Here is a 20495-nt window from a genome sequence, read left to right as displayed (position 1 = left end):
ATTATTCCTTGGAACATAAGTGGATTGATCCTCCGGTTTGACAGGGGTCGCCAATACTTCCTGGCTACCCGCCTCCCCGAACTTTCCCCGTTCAGCGCTTCCGTATTGTGTGTGTCAATTTCAGTGGGGAGTTAGCATTTAGGGCTGTCAAAGTGCTTTTGGACCAGAGAATCCCCGTTTTTTTGCTGGCAAAGTACACAAACCGCACAAGACAAGGTTAAACAAAGAACACAAAACTTTATTCAACAACAGAGTGGGAAAAACAATTAAACACGCCTCCTGTTTCTGTAGATGTGGGTGGCTATGGCGTCCCGAACCTTGCACCCCTCAGCATAGATCCTTTTTCTCCTTGCTTCAGGGATGTCTTGAGTGTCCTCAAGGACTACAGGATCAGGTTCATCCACAGGGAAGGGGATGTTATGTCCCTTGTCCTCGCATATGTTGTGCAAAATGACACACGCGATGATCAGCGGAGTCACATTGTCTATATGCACATGGAGTCGGGACATCAGGCAACGGAACCGGGACTTCAGACGTCCAAAGGCACGCTCCACTACATTCCTTGCCCGGGAGTGACTGAGGTTGTAGTGGCTCTGCACGTCTGTCCTTGGCCGCTTGTAGGGAGTCATGAGCCAGCGTCGTAATGGGTAGGCTCCGTCACCGAGCACCAACGCCGGCACACGCACGCCCTCAATGGTGGCGGTGGGGTTTCCTGGAACAAAGACCCCTTCGTCCATGGCTTTCCTGAGGTTCGATTCCCTGAAAACAAGGGCATCATGCCTCCTGCCACTCCACCCCACCTCGGCATCGATAAACCGGCCGGAGAAGTCCACAGTTCCTTGCAGGAGAACAGAACAAAAGTCCTTCCTGTTACCGTACTCCTTTATGCTTCCCCCGGGGGCACGGATAGGGATGTGGCTTCCATCGACGGCCGCAAAACAATGCGGGAATCCAAGCCTGGCAAACCCGTCCATACTCTGGAATAAGGGAAAGAAAAGAATATAAGCCATGGCATGTCAGCGTGGGGTGTATCGCGTCTTCGTTGCTGACCTGTCAAACAAGAAAAAAAATTTAAAGGGCAAAGGGGATCGAATGACACTCACCGCTCCAAGCCGGTCTCCGAGGCACACGACTTTGCTGAACAATTCCGCCTCCATGGCGAGGCAGAACTCCTTAAGGATATCGCCAACCGTAGTGACTCCGAGTCCGAATTGCTGGGCTACTGTCCGGAAGTACTGAGGGGTGGCCAAGTACCACAATGCGACCGCCACCCTTTTTTCCACTGGCACGGGGCGCCGCATGCCAGTGACTTGCCTCTCCATGCGTCCACGTAGAGCCTCCACGAGTTCAAAAAATGTCCCCCTAGACATTCTAAAGTTGGCAATCCAGTGGTCATCATCCCAGCGAGCCCACACAAAATTTTCCCACCAGTCAGAGGATCTTTCGTCCGCCCAGAAACGGGGGGGGAACCGGACCTCTGCCAGAGCTTGCCAGTGCCTCTTTGCCGCCATGGTTGCCCGTAGAGAACGTCTTGTGCTGCTGGTCATCGCTCTGGCAATACGTTCTCGGTATTCCTCTGAAGCAGCCCTCCTATGCTGCACAGTGGTGCGGATACGCTGGACCACCGCAATCATCTGAGCCAACAATTGAACAATAATCCTCTCCATTTCAACGTTAACCTGTGATGCGGGCAGTAGGCTACGCAAACAAAGAGAGGCCGACCGCGTGTCTGCCCAGGTGCATATAAGCAGGTAACCTGTGGGCGTGTACTGTGGGCGGGGATTAACCTATCAAACATATCAATGCATCAACCTCTGGTTCATAGAAAACAATAGAAAACACGTTCCAAGGGCGCCAATGATTTGACGATAACGCGTTGCTACGGGTTTTCCAGGGTTTTTTTAAAAAAAAGGGAACCCCGACAAGTCCGGCTTTAGGGTCGAGGTCAAAGGTGTGCCCGCAGTTTGATTGACGGGCACGGGAGGCCAGAAGCGCTAAAAAGGGACCTCCTTTGTAGCGAAAAGACGGAGAACCGGAAGCCTGTGGGTTACGAAAGTGACGAGAAGTGAAAGTGCTAAATTCCGCAAAAACCGCAGCTGTGCGTTACGGGCACAGCTAGTTACATTTCGCTAGTTGAAGTAGCGATTTCGCTAACAGCAACCAAATAGCAACTTTGAGCTCTGTGCGAAATGGCCCTCAGTTTGTAGGGGAGATTGCGCACTAGCAGGCTGTTACATTACAGTTTTGCAGTCATGGCTACAATGCAGAATCAAATGGCCTTCCCTGTAACTGTATCAGTAGAAACTGACATGTGTGAATTTGCTTCTCTCTCTTACCCTTACTTAACATTTACCAACACAGTTATTGTGAGAAAGAACACCCAGGCCACCACTAACAATTTCAGGATTACACATCTCCTTCTGGGTTTCAAACCACTTTTGCTGAAGCTGTCAAATGGTCACAGTATGGCTGCAATGATACTAATGTTGTAATGTGTGACCTGACTTCTTCACAAATAAGGCTGCAAAGATCTGGCAATCCCCCCCCCCCCCCCCGTTTTACAACTCTTTTGATATATTCAATAAGGATGGACCATTTTTTGATAACTTTGCATGTTGTCATCCATTTTAGTCAACAATGTTTTTTATTCCTGTTATTGATTGCATATGTGACATCACAAAGCAGTTTTGTACCCTTTCTATGCAACTGACACAACACTCTTCACATTAATAGATTTCCAAGGACAAATCAAGAGGCTTTGCTGGGAGCCAGTTGTGCTTGTGAACTGTCTCTTTATGAGGCTTAAGAATGCCGAAGGTCAAGGGAGAACATGTTCTATGATCATCAGTTATTTTTTTGTATTCTAACTCAGCCTTTTTTTAATACAAGAAGAGATCTCCCTCTCTGATATAGTCAGTAGGGGAGGGTAGTTCCTTTAGAGACTGCAAAAGAGCAGGGGGGAGAGCCAGAAAACAGGTCTACTTCACTGCATGTGGGGCAGTCTAGAGAGCAGGTTGAGTCAGGAATGTCAGCAGAAGTACCCCCACCATGCCGACAGCTTTTCTCAAGGCCACCAGTGGGCCATCAGGCTGACAGGTGCTCCAGAATAGCTGTGGGTCATCAGACACAGCATAGGAATAAGACAGTTGAAGGTGGAGTGCACGCCTCATGAGATGCCAGGGCTTGCTAACTGACTCTGAGTCTTCTCAAGAAGAGACCTGAAAAGAATGCTCAGGAATTTAAGGACAGCAGGGGAAGCAACTGCACAGTTCACTTAGCTAACCACCATGTCAGAGTTCTGCCTAGAATAGATCCTCACCTCCCAGCTTTCTTAAACCTGACCCTGGACCACCCTCTGGGTCTCCGACTTTGGATTGACTGATGACCACTCCCTGGCTCTTAGACACAAAACAGAAAAGGACTGTGATTTTGGAAAAGCAATCTCTGCCTGAAGACCACCTTGCATTCCAGACCAGAAAGCTGTTGAAACACACAGCCTGGCCTCTGACCATGACAGTTTGTGACAGATTGCTTCCTTCCAACAACAGCAACAGGGTAAATAGATTTTCTTTTTCCCCTGTAGCAAAAGAAAAGGGGGGGGGCATGGATGGGGCTTCTGAGACTCTATTAGCTGACCTGAATGCTCAGGTGCCACAGTTAATGGCCATGGTGGCTCAACTCCAACAGCAGGAAGCCATGTGACTGGCTCCTGTTAGGTGCCTGGTAAATCCACAGGAACATTGTGAGGGCAAGTCTGAAGAATTTCCAGGCTTCTTAGCTTTATGCAAATTATACATGCAGCTGAAGGAAAGAGACCTCCACCACAGACAAACTCAAGGTTGCCTTCTTCATTAGCCTGCTGAGAGACAAAGCAGTCAGGTGAGTGGCCAAACTGTTGATAACCAAATCCCCAATGCTAGAAAGTAGTTACACCAGCTACTTGGCACAACTCCAAGATGCTTTTTCAGGTATCCAAAAGCAGGAGAGAGCAAATTGACAGATCTGTTGTCTGAAACAAGTCCAGTTTTCAGTAGCAGATTACAGTACCAAATTCCACCTGTTGGCCCAGGATCTGGACTGGAATGAAGGGGGCAAATGAGACCAATACCTAGAAGGACTGTCAGATGCAGTATTGGGTGAATTGGCCTGGGTGTCATGCCCCGCTTCCTTGAAGGAGCTGATTGAACTCTGCCTGCAGATTGATGGGACCTTGGAAGTCAGGCATTAGTTGCAGCTGGGTAGGAGTAGCCAGGTGGTGGGGAACAATCCCCCTTCTCTGACTTTGTCAGCCCAGCCAGCCAGGAGCTCAGCCAAAGACGCCATGCAGGTGGGGGGCAGCATGCCCTGTTATTCACGAGACCCTGCCCATGTACTTACATGTTCAATACCATCATGGATAATTGTGCTTCGATGTGGCCCACATGCCAAGGTTCCCTGCTGGAGCTAGGAATGGATTTGCTAGAAAGGAACAACCCAGTCATGTACTGGGCTGAGCAGGAACTCAGATTCTAGGAACCTTAACTGTTAATGAACCTGCTGGATTCATTCATTATTGTTTAATTAGACTGCACCCTGTTGGTCAGTACCAGTACCAAGGTCTTGTCCGCATAACCAGAACAATACCATCAATTCCAGAATGTGTTTGAGGAAAGGGGGGCAGACCACCTCCCTCCTCATAAACCCTATGATTGCAGCATTGACTTGAAGCTGGACATACTATTCCCAGTGGGTCAGTTGTACGCCCTGTCAGAGCCCAAGCAAGACTACAGGACTTCCTGAAGAACTTCTAGCGTGGCTTCTTTCATCCATCCCTGTCCCTGACTTCAGTGCCCGTATTGTTCATCAACAAGAAGAGCAGTGAACTGCAGTTGTGCCACGACTACTGGGCACGGAATAAGCTCACCAATCAGGATCAGTAGCCCCTGCCTTTGATTCTGGAAAGGGTGAAAGGGGCACAGATGTTCACTAAGCCAGATCTTCAAGGGGCCTGTTACCTGATCTATATCCAGGAAGGGAATGAATGGAAGATCACATTTGGGACTCACTGTGGACATTTAGAGTACCATGTGATTCCATTTGAATTCTGCACTGCATAAGCTGTGTTCCAATGTCTTTTTAATGAACCTGCTGGATTAATTCATTATTGTTTAATTAGATGATATTCTAATTTATTCCAGGGACACTGCACATGACCCCTCAACATGTCTGCATGGTTCCTCTAGCAACTGCACAAAGAACAACTATTTGCCGAACTAGAGAAGTGCACCTTCCACCTGACATCCATTGACTTCCTGGGACATTGAATCTCAACACATGGTATCCAGATGGCCACTGCTAAAGTCCAGGAAGTGACCCACTGGCAGGAACCAAAGATCCAGAAGGACATACAGTGCTTTTTATGTTTTGCCAATTATTACACACCGTTTAAAGCTGGGCTCACATAATTGACGATGTCCCTGACTCATCTCTTGCAGCCTTGAGAGCAACTCCAATTGACCCTGGCCACACAACAGTTCATCACAGAGCTTAATCTCTGGTTTCCTGATCCTGAACTACCATTCACGGTGGAGACCGACAACTCCAGCATGGCTTTCAGTGCTATATTGTCCCAACAGGCCTTACCTACAGACCTGTGTGCCTTCTACTCCTGCCAATTAACACCAGCTGAGATGAATTACACCACCTGGAAGAAGGAAGTGTTAGCCATTAACATGGCATTTGAGATATGGCAGCGCCATCCTGAAGGGGCATAAGATCCTAGAACTACAGGCCATACCAGCAGCAGTTCTGTTGTATTTTTGCTACCAGAACAGGTTGCTCACCCACCAGGATCAACTGTCCCTGTTGAATCTTTATGAAGAGAAATTGTGCATTGGGCTTCTCAGAGCATTTTAGGCAGTATAAAGTGCTCTACATGCTGTACCACAAACTCTGGTGGCCCAGAGTACAGTTGGAGGTTGCCTGATATGTCTGCACCTGTGAGACCTGCATCCAGGCCAAAGACCAGGTCTTCTATTCCCTCTGTTAACACCCTTAGATCTGTGGATCATGGTATCCCTAAATTTTATCATGGAACTCCTTGAACCCACAACACATATCTACATTTTGTGGTGGTGGACCTATTCACCAAGATGAGCAATTTTGTCCTTTGTCAGGGACTGCTCACCACCCAGGAGACTGCCAAACTGTATTTTCAACTTGTCTCCTGACTCCATGGTCTCCCAGAGCACTTGATATCTGACCTTAGGGCACAATTTACTTTGCATTTATGGAAGGTACTGCACATTCTCCTTGGTATCAACATCCATCCTGTCTCTGCTCACCATCCCCAGTCGGATGTCCAGGCAGAATAGGTCAACACTTTTCTAAACAATACCTCTGGTAGTATACAAAGCACCAGCCCCTCCATCAGATGGCTATCCAGCTTCTGTTTAAAAATTTCCAAAGATGGAGAACCCACCACCTCCCAAGGAAGCCTGTTCCAGTGAGAAACCACCCTGTCAGGAACTTCTTCCGGATGTTTAGACGGAATTTCTTTTGCATTAACTTCATCCCATTGGTTCTGGTCCATCCCTCTTGGGCAAAAGAGAACAACTCTGCTCCATCTTCTATATGGCAACCTTTTAAATACTTGAAGATGGTTATCAGATCCCCTCTCAGTCGTCTCCTCTCCAGGCTAAACAGACAAAGCTCCCCCAACCTTTCCTCATACGTCTTGGTCTCTAAACCCCTCACCATCTTTGTTGCCCTCCTCTGGACATGCTCCAATTTGTCTGCATCCTTCTTCAACTGTGGTACCCAAAACTGAACACAGTAATCCAAGTGAGGCTGAATCAGAGCAGAGTGCCATCACCTCCAGTGATCTGGACATGATACTCCGTTTGATACAGCCCCAAATCCCATTTGCCTATTTAGCCACTGAGTCACACTGCTGACTCATGTTCAATGTATGGTCTACTCAGTTGTAAACTGGCTACAGATCCCACCGACCCTGAAGGTTTAACCTGTCTATCGTAGGTTGCTATTGATCCATGCAGCACCTCCACCGTTAGATCCTCACTGCCCAAGACTGCCAGTCCCTCCTCTGGTATTGGTAGACAGCCATAAAGAATATGAGATAGAGTCCAGATGTCCAGTATCTCATTGACTGAAAGGGCCAGAGGACTGTTCCTGGGAACTGGCCAGACAAGTTCATTGTCCTGCCCTTCATCTGAGCTTTCCTACAGGTATACCCTCAGAAGCTGGTCCCAGAAACATCTGGGGAAGGGCTTGGAAAGAGAGGGATGGTGTTATTAGCCAGGTACTGTCATCTGACTCTTGCAAGGATGAGCTGAGCTGTGGGGAAACACCTCTACCGGGCAGTTGGAATAGCAGGCAGTTCATTCAGACTCTGCAGAAGAACAGGGGGAAGAGGCAGAAAATAGACCTTTTTCACTGCATGCAGAACTGTCCAGACTCCAGGCTGATCCAGGAGTGTTAGCAGAAACATTCCCACCATGCCATCAGCTTTGCTCTAGGCCAGCTGCAAGCTGTAAGACTGATAGATGCCTGCAAACAGCTGTGAGTCATCTCAGACAGCATAGCTGAAGGAGTTAGGCAGTTGAAACTAGAGTGCTTGCCTCATGAGATATGAAGGCTCTGAGTCTTCTCAAAAGGAGACCTGAAAAGAATGCTCAGTTATTTGTGGGCAAGAGGGGGCAGCGCTCCATGTGGAATCAACTGCACACTTCACTTAGCAAACCACTGTGCTGAAGTTCTGTTTTGATCTTACCTCCTAGCTTTCTTAACCTTGACCCTGGACCACCCTTTGACACCCTGTCTTTTGATTGCCTGATGAGAATTCCCTGGCTCTTAGATGCAGAATGAAAAATGACTGGGATTTTGGAAAAGCCCACTCCCTGCGATACTACAAGGTATGGCTGTTTTGCTAGATTAAAAAATGAACATTTTGATACAAAGACTTGAGGAAGTTGAGAAAACAGCCTCAGAAGCTATGGACTTAACTTTGTCTAATGAAGGGGAGTTATCAAAAGTAAATAAGAGGCTGTTGAACTTAAAAGGAGAGCATGAAGGAATTAAAGATAAATTTATGGACTTACAAGACTGTCAACATAGAAACAACCTTCGTATCAAAGGAATTAATGAGGATGCTGATAAAGGTTCTTTGGCAGAGTTCATAGCAGATTGGATATCTCACTATGCCGTTGTTGGGTTGGATGATATGATTGTGTGTTAGCGTGTTTTTATGTATTAGGGGTTTAATGGTGTTTTATATGCTGTTACGCCACGAACCTTAGGGGAGTGGTGGGCTATAAATCCAAATAATAATAATAATAATAATAATAATAATAATAATAATAATAATAATAATATGTGTCAGATACTACTGTTAGTGCTGAGAACTTTGAAAGTGTTTACAGAATAACTGGATTCAAAGATGCCAAATATACTGTCTCTAAACCATAGGACATTATTATTTGTTTTAATCGATTTACAGTGAAAGAGAGTGTGGTTAAGCTGCTTAAAGAAAAACAACACCTCCTGGAATACAATGGCACCCAGGTGCAGATATTTCAAGATTTGTCTCCTGAAACAATTAGAAAAAGACAGAAGTGGAAATGCTTTGCAGACATTTTGAAGGAGAAAGACATTAAGTTCAAATGGGACTTCCCTTTGTATTGTTGATACATAAGGAAGATAAAACTCTTTCAGCTGCAAACCTTAAGCAAATGATCAGCCTATATGAAGAACTGTTTCACCTCCCTCAGATGTCCAACAGGAAGAATTGCTGGACATAGATGCTAAGAAGGAAGAGAAGACCAGCAATGAGTGGCAGAAAGTCAAAATAAGGAAGAAGCAAAAGGGAATTAGCTCTGATAGAAAATTGCATTGCAAAATGAAAATATAAAGGATTGCTTAGAACAAATAGAGTTTTAAAATATGGGGACCATAACCAATAGGTTGAAATTAATTCAAAAGGATTTCAGGCTAAACATCCGGAAGAAGTTCCTGACAGAGTGATTCCTCAGAGGATCAGGCTTCCTCGGAAAATGATGAGTTCTTCTTTGGAAGTTTTTAAGCAGAGGCTAGATAGTCATCTGACAGAAATGCTGATTTTATGTACGTAGGTGGATTGTCAGTGGGTGGACAGGAAGGGATATGTCAGTGTTTCTCTCTTGTGGCCCTTGCATACCTACAGAATTGCTAATTGCTGCTGTGGGATGGTCGGTGAATTTCCTCCAGGCCAGGCTGGATTCTGCAGATGTTTGGTGCAGGGATCACTTGGGCATAAAACTGGGCATGTGCTGGGATACCTGCTGCCAACCCTTACCAGGGTTTTCACTCACTGCTCTTGTAATTCAGCTGGGTGACAGACAGGTTGGGTGACTCCATATGGCTTTCAGCCCAAGCAGACTAGAAACAATGCATGTGCTTCATATCAGGGTCCTTTGTTCTAGACCTCTGCAGAGAGAAGAATGGTCATGAGACAAAGGATAGAACAGTTCTATCAGAGCTCCATCAGTCTCATTGACGTTGCGGGTATCTGTTTTGGGGAGAGCTGCTTTGAGACTCATTCAGGTAGTGAAAAGTGGTATATAAAAACCAATTCTATTTCTCTGCTGGTACTGACTCTGATAGTTCACGGCTCAGTGATTTTGTAGCCTTTACATCTGGCCAAATCACTTGCCACTGTGCCTTATGTGACCTAACTGGCTTTTTCTTTTTGGGTTACCATACATTGGGTCTGAAGACACAGCTACAGTAAGCTTCTGGCCCTGCTTAGACCAAGTGGGAAGCACTTTAAGAGTGATGTATTCCCCCCCCCCGGGATGTTAAGCAGCTGAGAGAACATGCCAGCCAGCTAACCATTTTATCATCGAACAAAAAATGCCATTGACAGACCAAAATTCATAAATGGGAATCTGTGTGGTAGGTTACAGGTTTCTTGTGCTCTTAAGAAAAGAGATAAATGTGGTGTGTATGTGGGGGGGGGGGAGAGCTTATAGCGAGAACAACTCTCACCAGCTGCCAGTCACCAGCTCCTTCTTGTGTTTTCTATTAAACTGCAGCTACTCTTTCCATTTCTGTGTTTCATCTCCCAGCAGGAAGCATAAACTTTCATCTTCTGGTTATTGCCCCTTCCCTTAAATATAAGACGCTCTGCATGCATAGTCATTAGAAGGCACAGAGGTTGGAGGGACAGCATGAGGAGAAACAGACAGAAGGACGTTCCTGAGAACAGCGGGCAAAAGAAAGGCTGAAGGATTTGAAGTGAGGTCTAACCAGAGCAGAATAAAGTGTTAACATCACCTCGAGTGATCCGGACACACTATACTTTTTAAAATACAATCCCAAATCCCGTTTGCCTTTTTAGCTACCGAGTCACACTGCTGACTCATGTTCAGTGTATGGTCTACTAAGACCCCCAAATCCTTTTCACATTTACTATTGCCAAGACAAGTGCCATCCTGTAGTGATGCATTTGATTCTTCCTACCTAAATGCAGAGCTTTACATTCATTTCTGCTGAAAAGCATTATATGTGAATATTGTAATAGACAATATTAATACTGTAAGACCAAAGATCTGACTTGGTATAAGACACCTTCTGTGCTCCAACAGTATACTGTACATCAACATTCTATTTAGCTAACACTGCTACGTGGCCGGAGTGCAACTTAAAATTGTGTCCTGTGATAGGAACCTGGGAGTGATCCTAGACGCCTTCCTTACTATGGAGGCAAAGTTCACAAGAGTAGCACACCTGGCATTTTTCTCCTTTCACCAATAAGGGTACTAGCATCCTACCTGTTCCCGGAACACCTGGTCATGATGACCCATGTGATGGTCACCTCCAGGATTGACTTCTGTAAGTCGATCTATGCATGCCTTCCCTTGTCCTTGACCTGGAAATTGCAGCTGGTGCAGAATGCAGCAGCTAGGATCCTTACAGGAACATCTTGGAGGGCCCACATCCAGCCAGTGCTGAGGCAGTTGCATTGGTTGCTGCTTACAGCCCAGATCAAGTTCAAGGATTTTGTGTTAACCTTCAAGGCCCTCATTGTCTGGGCCCTACATATCTGAGGGTCTACCTATTGCCCTATGCCCCCCCCCCAGGGTCATGTGCTCTGTGGGTACTAATCTGCTGGTGATTCCCAGTCTGCCGGAAGTTTGCCTGGCTTTTTCACCTGGCCCGGACCTGGTGGAATGAGCTCCCAGAAGAGCTGAGGGCCCTGCAGGAACTTTTGCAGTTCAGCAGGGCCTGCAAAATGGAGCTCTTCCACCAGGTTGAGGTTTTTGGTTGAGGCCAGGGCACGGGAGATTGAGGGGCCTCTTCAGAACTGAGAATGACATCAGAGAATTATATTTGAGATTAATCAATTTACTTGGGAGTCCGAGCCCTGAGGCATAGGGTGAGGGGGGACATGGGAGGATTTTGGAGGGTAGGCTTTTATTTTCTCACAGCCATAATATGTTGTTTTTAATTATTACTAATGGTTTCTTAATGTTTTATGTATTTGAGTTTTTATCTTCTAATTGTAACCTTCTGCAAGATGACTTTCAATCCAATAAATATATAAATATAAATTAATTAATGCTACCTAATCCCCCTTTAAAGTCTACATTTATTGGTTGGACAACCTTGTCTGGTACTTAATACAATATTTTATTTATATGGCCTTGCATTTTTCTTTTTTTCAGTGACTAATCTGAACCTCCAGCTAATCAATGTTACAAGAGAACTTCCAAGCTTTAGGATTATAAAAGGGAAGGGGAGGAGCTCCTTAACCCCAGTGTCCCAGCATCTTACTTCACCATTCTGATTTAATGATTTCTTAAGACTCTGCTGAAAGGCAAGTTAGAATGTGTACCAGGCTTAGCCCCTGAAAACTATTCAATGTCAGAAATATGCTCTGAAACTCAAGACATTGATTATACTTACCAGAATGAAGTCTGGGGCATTTAGGTCCCTATTTCAATACCAGTACCTTTGATCACACCCAAAGGTGTGTATTCCTTCTTCTTCAATGTTATAGCCCCGTTTTTTCCTTTACAGTGGTTTTTAAGTATGGAAGTTGGAACAGTATACTGCTGCGGGGCATAAATAGCATTTACTCAATCATCTGAAAAATAAACCTAATGTATCAATTGAGCTTTAAGACCAGCCACTATATTACATGAATTATAAGAGTGGAGCCAATTTCACAGATGAATAACCTAGAAATAAATTGTGACTATATTTTGGAGCACCACAGAAGTGGTGATGGAAAGGAAAGGCGTCAAAGCATGGCCAATGAACTTTGGAGGGGAAAAGGCTACACTATTTATAAATGCGAGAACAGTACCTGGGTGAACAATGAGCAGGAATTTCTGTAGTACATTTGCGGCCCAACTGCACATTATGTTTTCCATGTGGTCACCATATACCCAATTGGGGTTTAGAGATAGTGAGGGATGTTAGATCTGTGGGTCAAGGAACACAGAGGGACTGGAATCTTTCAGCTCTTTATTAGTTCATGGTACCAAACTGTACTGACAACCCCAAACAAACCCCCCAGCATATACACAGCAGAACAAAGACAACTTCCCATGGTTGCAGGCAATTGGCTACATGATAATTTCAAACTGATTGGATCTTGCCACGAGTCGTCCTATCTGGCTGCAGCAAACACCTTCTGGCTCCTGCAGGGAGACCAGCCAGGCATGAGCCAGTTTACTACATACAAAAGAGGGCTGGCTGAATGGAGTGATCCAAACTGAAAAAATTAAACTAGTTGGCTGGTACAAAACTGTAATCTTTACAGTAATTTATTTTGTAGATATTGCTTTCATATCTTTAACATGCAAACATAAACCAAAACAGGTTCCGGATAAACACAATTTTTTTTCTCTTTTTCTTCAATGGCCCGTTTTCAAGGTTGTTCTCTTCCTCAGTATTTTTTTAATCTAAAACAGATTATTGCACAGTATTAGTAAATATGTGGTATTTCCTTGAATTAAGCTAGCAAACTTCTGCCTACTTAAGACTGAGTCATATCTCAATATTATTAAGTAAAACTATAAGAAATATACAAAACCGGAATGAAACATTCTGTGTAAATATGTAACAAAACCTGTTAACAAAGTCATCAAAGTTAACTTCTACCTGCTACATAACATTTTTTACCCTATGAATGGTCCCTCAGGCTCAAACTTTCCTGGAGGTTTCTGCTGCTCTACGGCTGTGAAAACCTGTAACTCCCCATCACGTAATGCCTTATAAAGAGACCCTTAATTGCCAGGCACTATTCTGGCTACTGCTCGCTAATTAATCTCCCAAGTGACAAGAAAGGTCCCAGGTAGTATTCATCCCATGGAGATGTAAGCTGTCCAGATTGAAAATATAATAAGTCTCTTGTTGTAACAAAAGTTTGTTAGTATTCATTCCACACGTCAAGTTTGGTGTTATTCGTTCAATACCAAAGAACCAAAGATCCTCTGGATCGTGCTGCATTTTTTCAAGGTGACCCTGTAATGGGACATCTTTGATCTTTGCTTTTAAACATGAAACGTGCTCAAGGATGCGAACTTTAAGTGGTCTTGTGATCATGCCAACATAAATCAAGCCGCAAGGGCACAGGATAACATAGATTAGTCCTTTGGTTGCACAGTTTATAAACTCGTTAATTGTTACTTTGTAACCGTTGGCAGTGTTGGTAAATTCTGATGTTGTGTGCATACATTTGCAAGCGCGACATGTTCCAAAGGGAAAACTTCCCTTAGGTAAGGGCTTATCCCTTTCCAATGGAGGAGTACTTTCTAGAATTTCCTTTCAATTCTGCCTGCAACACCAAGCAAAAAGTGGGCGATTTTCACATCCCTTTATGTCTGAAATGATGTGCCAATGCTTTTTGATAATGTTCCTGATTTGTTTCGATCTTATTGAGTGTTCAAAGGAACAAATCAATCTGTCCGGTGATGATTTGGTTTTGTATTTTAAAATATCCTCTCCTTTTAAGTTGTTCACCCTGCTTAAAGCCTTCTTGATAACGACATTTGGGTAACCCCATTCTAAAAAATTAGAGCACAGTTCTTTGCATGATATTTGAAAATGTTGTTCCTTAGCATTGATTCTTTTGTGCGTAATGAATTGGCCCAAAGATAACGTCTCTTTCAGTTGGGATGGATGAAAACTCTTGTAATATAACGGAGTATTCCCGTCTGTTTCCTTTTTATATAAGGTAATGATGTCCAAAGTCCCACCGGCATTTATGGACACCCTAGTGTCCAAAAAAGTAATGGAGTGAATGTCCTTGTTGGGTATTTAGTCAGTTTTCCATGTGTGCTAGATTTTCCTGTTCTGTGTAAACCAAAAAAATATCATCCAAAAAAGGGTATAAAAGTGTTTGCATGTTAAAGATATGAAAGCAATATCTACAAAATAAATTACCATAAAGATTACAATTTTGTACCAGCCAACTATTTGAATTTTTTCAGGCATGAGCCAGTTAGCAGCTCGGGATTATGATCCTTCCCCAGATCTCAAGCTCGCTCCTCGGGAGATCCACAAGAAGGGATAAGGAAGGGATCCTGCTGCCCCACCCTGTACCGTGTTCTTGACCTGGAACTATGTCACGGGTTGTCATTTGTTCTGTGGGGAGGGCTGCAAGTTCACTGACAGCTTGTAGAAATACATTTGTAATATCCCAAAGTAATAAAATGGTAATATTTTAAGCAACAAGAGAATTGTAAACCAGCTTGGAGGTAAAAGTTTCTGTCCTTTTCATCCTGCTGAATGGGCTGCATTCTCTGTGGGAGTACCAAGGAATGATGCAAGAATAGATGCTTTGTGAAATTAATACCTTTTTTGTTAGAAAGTAAACTGCAAAAATAAAGTTCTTCTGTTTTGGCCATAGGTGCTACTGACCTGTCAGTTAGAATCCACATTGAAGAAGGGATGACAGGTTACAGTGGATGAGCGATTGGGTTGTGAGTGTCCTGCATAGTGCAGGGGGTTGGACTAGATGACCCAGGAGGTCCCTTCCAACTCTATTATTCTTTGATTCTAAGAACCCTCTATCTTTGCCTGGCTTTAAGCAGCACGTAGATAGTGTTGCTCACTGAGCGATGGAGCTATAAACGTTAGTCTAATGCTCTAGTAATGACAGTAGCTACAGCAGTGCATCATGGTAATTTGCCAGTACATTGAGTTGCTTGCTCCAAGGCTGCTGTTAAATAACAAAATGCACACAAAGGCAATGTGCTTCGAATCAGCTCATTAAAATGGGACCACTTTATTTGTCACAGATGGGTTGCAACAGGAAGGCTTGTGGTCTGATGGCAGTAAAAAGAGAATTGCACCTCAATTTACATGCCATATCACAACTAATATACAGAAGCTTGCCTTGGGGTGGAACCCCTGCCTGCCATGGTATACTGCTTTAGGACTGCTTATGAATTTGTTATTGTTTTTATTAATTATATATTTATAACCCACCCTTTCTCTTCAGACTCAGATACACAATAGCTTTACTGTAGCCCCAGCTTTCAGAAGAAATGAAAGGAAAAGATTATGAAAGGATAGGTAACTTTAATCCCTTCCAGCTAAACCCGAATGCTGATGGGATTGTGTAGTGTCATGATATTGTGCCTGCCTATGATCCCTGACTGGTTATAACTGCCTAAAGAAGGGGCCCATCCTTAACACGCCCGCGGCGCCGCGAGCGCCGTGGACTAAATAATTCGTTAAGCCCTCAGGCAAAGGGCTTTGTCCGTGATGAGGAAGGGGCCTAATTGGCCCCTTCCTCCTGACAGACCATCGGCCGGGCCAATTCCTAGGCTGCTGAAGGAAGCCGCGCGGCTCGCAGTTGCTTCCTTGAGGGCGGCCTGACGCGTTGGGAGGCGCAAAGCGCCTCCGATGCGTCAGGCCGCCGGCAAGGGAGCCCCCGGCAGCTGCTCTCTGCGCGGCTGCCGGGGGCTCCCTGCCCGGCGGCCTGATGCTGCGAGAGGCGCGAAGCACGGCTGCGGAGGCTCCGTGGTCTAGCGCCCGCTGCATTTAGCTGCAGCGGGCTTGATTACTAGTCCTACAGAATTCTGAAGCTGCAGTAAATGGAAAGCTTTGATGGCAAAGAGTGCCAGCACCACATAGGGTTAAGTGTGAGAGGGTGGGGCAAGGGAAACTTTTTTGCAGAAAGCTCCTTTTGGCATTGAATATGAAGAAAATTCCCAGCAACTCTAAAAGGTTACTTTGTATGTGTGAGTGCCAATTAGTATTTTGCTAAATGAAGAGTAGAATTTGGTGCTTTTAATGCTAAGTGTTTGTTGAAATGTCTGTGATGCTCCCCCCCCCCCAATGGAATGTATGGTATACAAAATGGTGTAGTATAGTTTACTCTTGCCATTCCTAATGCTGCAGTAAGTAGTTTAAAAAAAAAACAAAACTGACTTCTCTCAGTAACAATTTGCTGCTGCAGCGGTCATACCAGAATACAGTTAGACTCAAGTCACTCCTGAACATCTCTTGTATGCAGGCACACACAGTAACCATTTAGAAAGCAGCTTCACATCTCCCACAGTTACTGCCTTTCCAGGGGTTACTATGCACTCTAGATTTTAGAGCTGGGTATATGTATATCCCTTCTTATAGAATTCCTCTGGGAGGTCCATGAATCTGTGATGTTGTCAAATCAGCAGTATGTAAAACAGGGTTGCACTTACCTGTAACTGTTGTTCAAAAAGGTTGGGGACCACTGCTGTAGGAAATCTTCATCAGTGATAGTAGTAAGGTTTATTTGTATATGGTCATAGGCATTTACAAAATAACAATCTAAACAACAAATTTACATATGATAAAATAAAAGGCACCTTAAAATAGTTCACTATATAAGACCATAAAACATTAAAAGCAGCACACAAAAAATTAAATTAAGTATTTGCAGTCGTCATTAGTTAATGATAAGCAAATGTATGTCACTGACCACAATATCTAAACATTCTAGAATCGTATATATTAAACAAATGTGTTTTAAAATGAAGGCTAAGCATTAACTAAAAAGACATGGTTCAGTCCTTATCCTTATCATTCTATTAATGGGCTAGAGAGGCCCACTCCTAAATAGTCATAAGCATGTGTGTGCTCATGAACACACATGTGGTGTTGTCTCCTCCTTCCTTTAGTATTGGATTATGTGACAGACAGCACTTTAAAAGCAAGTCTCAAAGTGCAGAAGTATCAGAGAAGCAGGAAGTGAAGAGTTAAATATTCACACTGCTAGAGAGCTTGAGTGACAGGCTGCTCCAAGCACTCAAATTGGTCAGGAACAGCTGAGGTACAGAATGGTTTCTCCACAAAGGCAAAATTTCCTTCCAAAATAGCTGTTCCCTTACAGCCTGAGCCACCAATGAGCTCTTTATTAAGAGCTATATATCAGGCTGTCCCACCCTGTCACTGAAAGAATAATTCATGTTTTAACTCAGCCCTGGAACATCAAGGGAAGGTGTATGAGACCTCTTTAGCAAAATCCCTTCATAATGGTACTTGAGACATGGTTAAAATCAAACAAAATAAATAACAAAAGTAGCTATGGAGACTGAGGGGTGTGTGTGAACCTAAGATGGTGACCTGGAGGAAGCAACTGATGTTCAGGTTGATATTTCTACCTTTTAAATCATGCCTTTTAAATCCTAACCTTGATGCAGCCACCCCTTCTACGTGGATTAAGCTGCAATTGAGTCTGCATGTTGAATTTATTTGTTCTTGTTGGCAGTAAATATATCTGCTTAATAAGAACAGCCTGGAGGAGTCAGCCTACTCCTGTCCTGAAAGATTATACAGTCTTTTCAAGTGCTCAAAGGCCCAGGAAGTCTGCAAATGAACCAATCAGGACACAAGAGGATACTATTTGCAATGTATCTGGAAGTTCCTAATCTAACTATACTAAATACATATTATCTCTGATGCTCCTTGTAGGATATACTTTATAAACTTTCAGATCATGCACAATACAGATCTTGCATATTCTAACAGTTTTAAAGTACTGTCTGTCACAGATGATGGATGATTTTAGATAATAAAATGGTATATATACCATTTTTAATTGCCTGAGCCAAACTGATATCTTTCTTGTGAAAGTACGGTCCCTTGTTTCTGACCATTTCAAAATACTGAAGCAGAAATGTGAAAGTGTCATGTCTTTGCAAATGTGTCAAATCCAAAATAAATGCATGTCTGAAGAAATATTGTTTGCATGGCTCCCAGCTGTGAACTTCCACTGTTTCCTTTATGTCTTGTTAGTCCAAGGTGTACAAAGGTGAGAGATTGTCTAGCTTCACCGAGATGCTAGTTACTGAACATGTCTGATGTTATGCTACATACCTCTTATATATTATGAGGCTGCAAAGACTGACAAATATTGACTTATTTTAACCAAGATGATAATTAAGATCCCGCCAGTCATCATTAAAGTTGGCCAAATCAAAGTAAAGATGAACTCATCTGGAGAGTACAATCTTTTAAAAATAACACTGGTTTCTTCTCTTGATGGGTCATAAAAACAAGGAAATATCTTAGCCTTTCTGAAATTGATTTTTACATTTTCAACATTTTTTTCCACTTCATCAAAATTCTCCAGCTTGCCAGGAATGTAGGAGCACTGCAAGAACAAACACATGAGCAGGATACCAATTAATGGTAGAGGCATGTGCAAAATAAGTTTTAGCTTGACATGTAAGTGATAACTCTGTCAAAACCATGAAAATGCAAATGGTAATTCATGAAAGGAGGATTGCTTTTAATGGTTCTCACAAGTCTGATTTTGAAAGGCTGTGAAACCTATAGTAGAGTCTCTGATAAGGTTGCCATCTCCATGCTGGAAAATGCCTGGAGATTTTTTTTTTTTTTCGTGGGATTGAAGCCTAAGGAGGGCCATGTTTGGAGAAAGGAGAACATTCAGTGGGTTATAATGTCATGGAGTCCACCTTCCAAAGTGGCCTCTCCAGGTGAACTGATCTTGGTCACCTGGTTATCAGTTGTAATCCCAAAAACTCTCCAGCCATGAAGCATCACTAATCTTAAATGAAGATAATATATTTAAATTGTAAGCTTTTTTGAATTTGTAGTTCTATATTCTGTCACTGAATGATATCAGAGTTAAAAAGAATGACTAGAGCGATTAGAATGGCCTTCAGGCGAATAATAGCAAAAATATTATTTATTCCACTCTAGGTTATCCAGATAACTCAGTTAACTGGTGTATGGTGCTAGCTGGGGACCGCTGATTTAAAACACTACTCACTCCTACTACAACATAAGTTATTAATTACTAACTGTGGTCAGGAGTGGGCACTGCATGGGGTCACAAAACCTGAGAAGAGATGGAGGTAGAACTCTAGCTCTGTTTACACCTCTAGTCTTTCTGTTAACCTGACAGTCCATGACTGTTTCCACATTAGGAGACATACCTTGTTTTAACCTCAATTTGAATTTCCTTTGGATGCTGCAAGTCAACTCTATTTTTTCCGCATTTGGAGTTTCCTCCCCTTATTCCCCAGGCAGAAATTTGTCACATGCTTTTCCACATTGAGTCCAATGAAGGCAGCCTCTCATGATGCTTTGCTTCCTTCCTCTTTCAAACTAAGTTTTTCTTGCAAAATTGTACCTGCTTGCAACTTTGTTTTCGTTGCACCCCCTTAATCCCACCATTCTGTGCTGTTGATTGCCTTGTCTGTTCCTCCTAAAGTGTCCCAAATGTAATTTTTTAAAAACCCTGTTTTAACATTATTTATTTATTTATTTATTTATTTATTTATTTATTTATTTATTTATTTATTTATTTATTTATTTATTTATTTATTTATTTATCATACTTCTATACCGCCCTCCCCGGAGGCTCAGGGCGGTTTACATTATAACAGAGAACCTTACATAAAACAGTCCCTTATAACACCGCTATCTGCTTTTTTAAAAACTCAGAAATACATTTATGAAATTATAATGTTATAACTTAGGTTTTACTTTTAAATTACATTTGGGACACTTTTGGGAGGTGAGGGAAGCGTTCAATGGCACAAAATTGTGGGATTAAAGGAGCAATGAAAACAAAGGTGTAATTTTTCAGAATGGTGGGAGGATCGCAATGAGGAAATAGGTGTTTCCAAACAACTCAAAATGGTGGACTCAGCCAAAAACTCAATTGCATGCATTACCACATTTGGCACCCCTAAATTAGGCCCCGTTAGCCCCCACTTTAAAAATAAGCTGGTTTTCTGGGGACTCATTTGCTGCAAGGCAAATGAGGGGCCAATTTAAGTCTGCACCTGAGAAGCAAATTTCAGTGTGGAAACAGAAAAGAACCCTTGACTATTTAAAATGGAAATCTGAACAATATCCCTAGTGCAGAAACAGTCCATGCCATGTTTCATCCTCCTTATTAGCGCTGCCTTCCAGCCATTCATAGCACTGCATGGCTTCACCTCCTTCCTACAGTAACCAATGAACTCTAGTCATGGCCAGGCTCT

The 20495-nt window shown here is 43.4% G+C and overlaps 2 protein-coding genes across 3 annotated transcripts in view; one reads left to right on the top strand and one right to left on the bottom strand.

Moving 5' to 3' along the window:
• KCNIP1 (potassium voltage-gated channel interacting protein 1) overlaps positions 1 to 20495 on the top strand; it is a 776797-nt gene that overhangs the window by 39366 nt on the left and 716936 nt on the right. The gene's annotated exons all lie outside the window — the stretch shown is intronic.
• Positions 12535 to 20495, bottom strand: part of KCNMB1 (potassium calcium-activated channel subfamily M regulatory beta subunit 1) — a 42454-nt gene continuing 34493 nt past the window's right edge. The window contains exons 4-5 of one of the 2 annotated variants that reach the window (XM_077327115.1): positions 16698 to 18631; positions 12535 to 12947 (exon numbers count right to left, since the gene is read on the bottom strand). In XM_077327115.1, coding sequence (XP_077183230.1) covers positions 18365 to 18631 — 267 coding nt within the window. In that variant the 3' untranslated portion in view covers positions 12535 to 12947; positions 16698 to 18364. The remainder of the gene's footprint in view (positions 12948 to 16697; positions 18632 to 20495) is intronic. The other variant, XM_077327114.1, reaches the window with a different exon arrangement.

Source organism: Paroedura picta, chromosome 3 (genome assembly GCF_049243985.1).
Source record: "Paroedura picta isolate Pp20150507F chromosome 3, Ppicta_v3.0, whole genome shotgun sequence".
Lineage (NCBI taxonomy): Eukaryota > Metazoa > Chordata > Lepidosauria > Squamata > Gekkonidae > Paroedura > Paroedura picta.
This window is presented reverse-complemented; position numbering and strand designations above follow the sequence as displayed.